The sequence below is a fragment of the Mus caroli genome, unplaced genomic scaffold, assembly GCF_978045245.1.
Source record: "Mus caroli unplaced genomic scaffold, Mus_caroli_1 scaffold_20, whole genome shotgun sequence".
Classification (NCBI taxonomy): Eukaryota; Metazoa; Chordata; class Mammalia; order Rodentia; family Muridae; genus Mus; species Mus caroli.
This window is the reverse complement of record NW_028227275.1, coordinates 52,770,532-52,776,531: the sequence shown is the minus strand read 5'-3', so window position 1 is coordinate 52,776,531 and position 6,000 is coordinate 52,770,532. Positions and strand designations below refer to the sequence as shown.

The 6,000-nt window shown below is 48.4% G+C and overlaps 1 protein-coding gene across 1 annotated transcript; it reads left to right on the top strand.

The window, feature by feature from the left end:
• The first annotated feature begins 1,857 nt into the window (after positions 1–1,857).
• On the top strand, positions 1,858–5,929 carry Ubxn1 (UBX domain protein 1). The gene is made up of 10 exons (XM_021151801.3): positions 1,858–1,936; positions 2,022–2,107; positions 2,210–2,263; positions 2,359–2,465; positions 2,569–2,638; positions 3,783–3,974; positions 4,055–4,106; positions 4,402–4,518; positions 5,421–5,613; positions 5,787–5,929. Exons 2-10 carry the CDS (start codon positions 2,049–2,051, stop codon positions 5,834–5,836), a joined length of 894 nt encoding a protein of 297 aa, XP_021007460.1. The 5' UTR covers positions 1,858–1,936; positions 2,022–2,048; the 3' UTR covers positions 5,837–5,929.
• Positions 5,930–6,000: the final 71 nt, after the last annotated feature.

The following is a 6,000-nucleotide window of genomic DNA, read 5'->3' as shown; positions in this document are numbered from 1 at the left end:
CTATGGCTCCTGATAAACACTGCTATACACCTTGATTTCAAAAGTTGTTTTGGGAGAGGGGTTGGATGGGAGACAGGGTCTTACTACGTGAATCTGACTCTCCTGGAATTCCCTCTGTAGACCATACTGCCTTGAACTCACAGAGTTCTCACAGGAGATTCAACTGCCTTTGTCTCCCAAGTACTGGGATCAAATGTGTGCACACCACATGCAGCCTTATTTTTCCTTTTAGTTATGATCATATTTATTGATGTATAATGGAAGTGGAGCCTGCATGTCATCCTCGTTGGTGAACGTCAGGGGACAAAAGTACTACGTGGAGAAGTAGGTTCTCCTCTTCCAACAAGAGTTGTAGAGATCCAACTCAGGTGTCTTACCAACTGAACCATCTCAAATGCCTAAGATTTTGGTTTTTGAGGTCTCATAGAGACCAGGGTGTTCTGAAATCAAGATTTAACTTAAGGGCTGGAGAGATGGCTCAGTGGTTAAGAGCACTGGCTGCTCTTCCGAAGGTCCCGAGTTCAAATCCCAGCAACCACATGGTGGCTCGCAAACATATGCAATGAGACCTGATGCCCTCTTCTGGTGTGTCTGAAGACAGCTACAGTGTACTTACATATAATAAATAAATAAATCTTTAAAAAAAAAAGGTTTTAAGATAGCTGGGCAAGCCAGGCGTGGTGATGCACCCCTTTAATCCCAGCACTCGGGAGGCAGAGGCAGGTAGATTTCTGAGTTCGAGGCCAGCCTGGTCTACAACGTGAGTTCCAGGACAGCCAGGGCTACACAGAGAAACCCTGTCTCGAAAAACCAAAAAAAAAAAAAAAAAACAAAAACAAAAAAACAAAAAAACAAAAAAAAAAACCCTGTCTCGAAAAACCAAAAAAAAGAAAAAAAGAAAAAGAAAACGATAGCTGGGCAGGATGTTCCAAGCCTTTGATCGCTGCACTCTGGATGGCAGAGGCAGACTGATATTTGAGTTTGAGATCAGTCTCTAAAGCCAGATCGATTTAGAAAATTCCAGAACTGCCAAGGCTTCATAATAACAATGATGATGATGATGAACATAGATTCAAGCATGCTAGGCCAAAGCACCACTAGACCTACTCCCTAGACTCTGATAAATAACTTACTAACAACATATATTAGGAGTTATTCTCGTTCCAATTTCTTTTACATACATCACCGATGGGTGTGGTGGCACACAACTTCAGTCCTGGCACTTGGAAGACTGAGGCAGGCAGATTTTTCTGAGTTTGAGGCCTGTCTGGTCTTGGTGCCAAAAGACAGAAAGAGAAGTAAAAGAGAAAACGGAAAATTAAAAAATGCTAGGAGGTGGTGGCGCCACACTCTGATCCCAGTACTGCGCTCCGGAGGCAGAGGCAAGTGGATCTCTTTGGATTGCAGGCCAGCATGGTCTACAGCGCGAGTTCCTGGACAGCCAGGACTATGCAGAGAAATCCTGTCTCAAAGCACCAAAAGGAAAGAAAGAGAGAGAAAGACAGAAAGAGAGAGAGGGAGAGAGAGATAAACTTTTATTGTTTATCATGAATGCCCCGACTTAGGTCCGGGGACAACTAACAGGAATCCTATTTCCTCTGTGCTCAACCTCGTGGGTCTTAGGAATCGAACTCACATGATTAGGCTTGAAGGCAGGTGCTTTTACCCGCCGATCCATAGCCAGGCCCTCTTTTAGAATCCTAAAACCCTGCAAACCGGCTCAAGCCTGTCTGGAGCTTCTTCCCCGTGGGTGAGTCTCTTTCCGGTCAGTTGTCCGTCCTCAGAAGTCCCCGCCCACCAGAAAGGACATTTCTGGCTCTCCTCGGCACCCGTCCACCGTGCCTCCACGTGACACAAACAGACCGGGCACTTCCGCTTCCCCTCCGCTCTCCCCACTCACTGTCTACTCCCCCCTCGTCCCTGGGTCTCCCGCCCCGTGAGTTAGCGAGCGCCGGGAGGGCGGCGTCGCGGGCGGAGTCGCCCCGGGCTGACCCTTGCGGTCTTCCTTCTGGTCCCCGCAGGTCCCCGCGGAGGCGGAGGCGGGCGCCATGGCGGAGCTGACGGCTCTGGAGAGCCTCATCGAGATGGGCTTTCCTAGGGGACGCGCGTAAGGGAGCCTCCCCCTAGCCGGTGGTGGGAGGCCGCGGGCCTGACCGGCCTGACTGTCACCATGGCTGGTGGGTGCTATTCACGGTGTTTCTGCCCCCAGGGAGAAGGCTCTGGCCCTCACAGGGAACCAGGGCATCGAGGCTGCGATGGATTGGTGAGCGGGCGACCCGCACGGGTGGCGGGAGTTTGGGAGCCACTGGGCAAGGCGGCCTCCAGGCTAACCAACCCCTGCCGACTTTCTCCGCGCAGGCTGATGGAGCATGAAGACGACCCCGATGTGGATGAGCCTCTAGAGACTCCCCTCAGCCATGTCCTGGGACGAGAACCCACGCCCTCAGAGCAAGTTGGCCCTGAAGGTCCTGACTGGGAGACATCTTGTGATTCTAGAGACCTTGTAAGGGCTCCGAGAAAACCAGAATGATCTTATTATAAATACTAATTCTGGTTGCTTGTTTGCAGGCTCTGGGTCTGCTGCTGGAGAAAGCAGACCCATTTTGACTGAAGAGGAGAGACAAGAACAGACCAAGAGGTGAATGGCAAGTTCAGTGTGTGTGTGTGTTTTGTTTGGAGTCTGCCTAACTCTTGCCCAGTTGTGTGTGTGTGTGTGTGTATGTATGTGTGTGTGTATGTGTTTTGTTTGGAGTCTGCCTAACTCTTGCCCAGGCTGAACTCCGGATCCTCCCGCCTCCGCCTCCTTAGTGCTGAGATTACAGGCCTTCACTGTGCCTTGCATTATTTTTTTGAGACGCAGTCTAGCAGTGTACCTCAGGCTGCGCTGGAACCCCGTATGCGGCCTAGGCTAAATTCAAAGCCACATTCTTCTAGTGCTGGGATTACAGGCCAGGGCCACCATAGCTAGCCCATTGACACACTTTCCCAATGGTCATGGGTCATCTTCCTTCCTCTCAAATACAAACAAGTCTGATCATAGAACCTGATCTTTCCGGTTTTGAGGGTGTGCTGCAAGTCACCAGGAAACATCTCATGTAGCTCTGTAGCTCTGTACTGGTCTCAAACTCCTGTTTGACTGCAGATTCCTCTGAAATCCCAACTCTCTTGCCTCTCCTTTGCAAATGCAGGGATTATAGATATGCATCACTATGCCCTTTCTTTAAAAACAAAACCAACAACAAGAAAAACCCACAGGGCTCTATGCATGATGTATTATGCTCTACCTTTGAGCTACACTTTTTTTTTTTTTTTTTTTTGGCTTTGTTCTGTTTTTTTTTTTTTTTTTTTTTTTTTCAAGCCAAGAGTCTCTATCCCTGGCTGTCCTGGAACTGGCTCTGTAGACTGGGCTGGCCTCAAACTCAAGAGATTTACCTGTCTCTGCCTTCTGAACGCTGAGATTAAAGGCATACACTGCCACCACCTAGCTTGTCCTCTTTGGTTTTTCAAGACAGGGTTTCTCTGTATAGTCCCGGCTGTCCTAGAACTCACTTTGTAGACCAGGCCTCGAACTCAGAAATCCGCCTGTCTCTGCTTCCCGAATGCTGGGATTAAAGGCGCATGGCACCACTTCCGGCCCTGCTTGTCCTCTTTATATTACTGTTTTGGTTTTGTTTCCTTTCCTCTGTCTTGAAGCCTGTATTCCCTTATTTTGTTAATTTCTCTGTCTAAACTCAGCTTCCCACTCCATGTCCAACTTTACCTCTTTCTTCTCTGCAAAACAGAATGTTGGAACTTGTGGCACAAAAGCAGCGGGAACGTGAAGAAAGAGAGGAGCGAGAAGCTTTAGAACGAGAAAAGCAGCGGAGGAGACAAGGGCAAGAGCTATCAGTTGCACGACAGAAACTGCAGGAAGACGAGATGCGCCGGGCTGCCGAGGAGCGCAGGAGGGAAAAGGCTGAAGAGTTAGCTGCCAGGTCTGAAGTTGCTAATTGGGAAAGAAATGAAGACTTGCCTTGTCCGTGTCTGACCTATTTTCTTCCTGTCTGTATTCTAGACAAAGGGTTCGAGAAAAAATTGAAAGGGACAAAGCAGAGAGAGCCAAGAAGGTGGGTGATTAGAAAGTCTGGGTGTAGTGGAGTACGTGGGTTAATTCCCTTTCCATTGTCAAAAAAAAAAAAGCGTGTGCTTAGCATGATTTTTTTTGAGGCAATTTTACTCTAGCCCAGACTAGTGTCAGACTCATAGCACTCTCCTGCCTCAGCCTTTCAAGTACTCTAACTAAAAGCTGTGAGCTGCCAAACGTGTGTGTGTGTGTGTTTGGCCCATGTACTGGAGGTTGACCCTTTATACATGCTAGACTAGTGTGCTCCCCCTGAGCTAGTGTTCCATTTTGTCTTTCAGTATGGTGGTAGTGTGGGTTCTCGGTCATCCCCACCAGCAACAGACCCAGGTCCTGTTCCTTCTTCTCCCAGCCAGGAGCCCCCTACTAAGCGGGAGTATGACCAGTGTCGCATACAGGTACTGTTTTCAAGTGACCGTCTTGCTTCTGGAATCCTATGTTGGCTTATAAAGTGCCCAGCCCAGAGCTGTTGACGCTTAAGTCCCCTTTGCCAAATCTTTCCCTTCTTTGTACATGACTTTTGAAATCCTATCTCCTCTACTCTTTGGAAAGGTCAAATTTCACCTGCCCATCTTATTTAAATCCTTACTTCATCCTTACTAAGCAGTTTTAGATTCATTACACAGCTATTTTCATAATATGGTACTCACAGTGATTTTTAAAAGTAATTCCATTTTGTCTTGTGAGGTGTCGAATCCGTTACCATCACCTGCTGAGGTGGAGCATGAGTGGTTGCTCATCAGGTCCTTTAAATAGTATTTGTCCTGGTTCAGATGCTCCAAGGGAAGCAGAGCCAGCTCTCGTACCTCCTCTCCTTTCTTGGGTATTTCAGACAGGGTTTCACTACGTAGACTAGGCTGGTCTTGACTTTGGAGCTATCCCTGCCCTCTGCCTGAATGCTAGGATTACAGGCATGTGCCACCACTCTGCACTATTTTATTCTTGGGCCTGGGTCCTGCTACACAGTCCTACTGGCCTGGAGTTCACTATGAAGATCAAGCTGACCTCTAGCTTCTGGTGATCTTCCTGTTTCTTCTGTGTGCTGTGACTATAGGCATTGCCATTATCTGGCCTCACCCTGCTTAGTCATAGTTCTGTTTTAAGACAGGGGCTTGTGTACCTGATGCCAGCCTTGAATTTGTTCTTCCAGCCCTGAAGCTCTGTGTAAACCAGGCTCATCTTGAGAAATCTGCCTGTGCTGTTAACCCTAAGTGCTGAGACTTTAGGCATAAGCCACCCCATACTTCGTCCTCACTCAGTTTCAGTGCTCATAGTACTGCATCTCTCTCTTGCCTTTTAGGTTAGGCTGCCTGATGGGACTTCACTGACCCAGACTTTCCGGGCCCGGGAACAGCTGGCAGCTGTGAGGCTCTACGTGGAGCTTCACCGTGGGGAAGAGCCTGGACAGGACCAGGATCCTGTGCAGTTGCTCAGTGGCTTTCCCAGACGGGCTTTCTCAGAGGCTGATATGGAACGGCCTCTGCAGGAACTGGGTATGTTATGTGAGACCAGGAGTCAGCGCTTAAAGGAATGAGGGGCAGTTGGGGTGGATAGGGATGGGTAGTCAGTTGGGATAGAAGGGGTTTAATGGATAAAGTATGAGTCCAGAAATTTGAAGGCCCAAAACCTAAGTATCCTTGTAATTCAAACTCTTTTCCATCTTTAGGACTCGTGCCTTCTGCTGTCCTCATTGTGGCCAAGAAGTGTCCCAGCTGAGGGTTCTCCATCCCACCATCTCTTTCTAACCTCTTCATCTTTGATAAAGCACTGACATTTCCTTCCTAATAAATAGACCCTTTGAGTTCTGTATATGCCTGGCTCCTTCCAGAACTGCCTTTCTGAGAAGAGCAATATGAGAAGATGAAGGGAGGGCAGTTAAA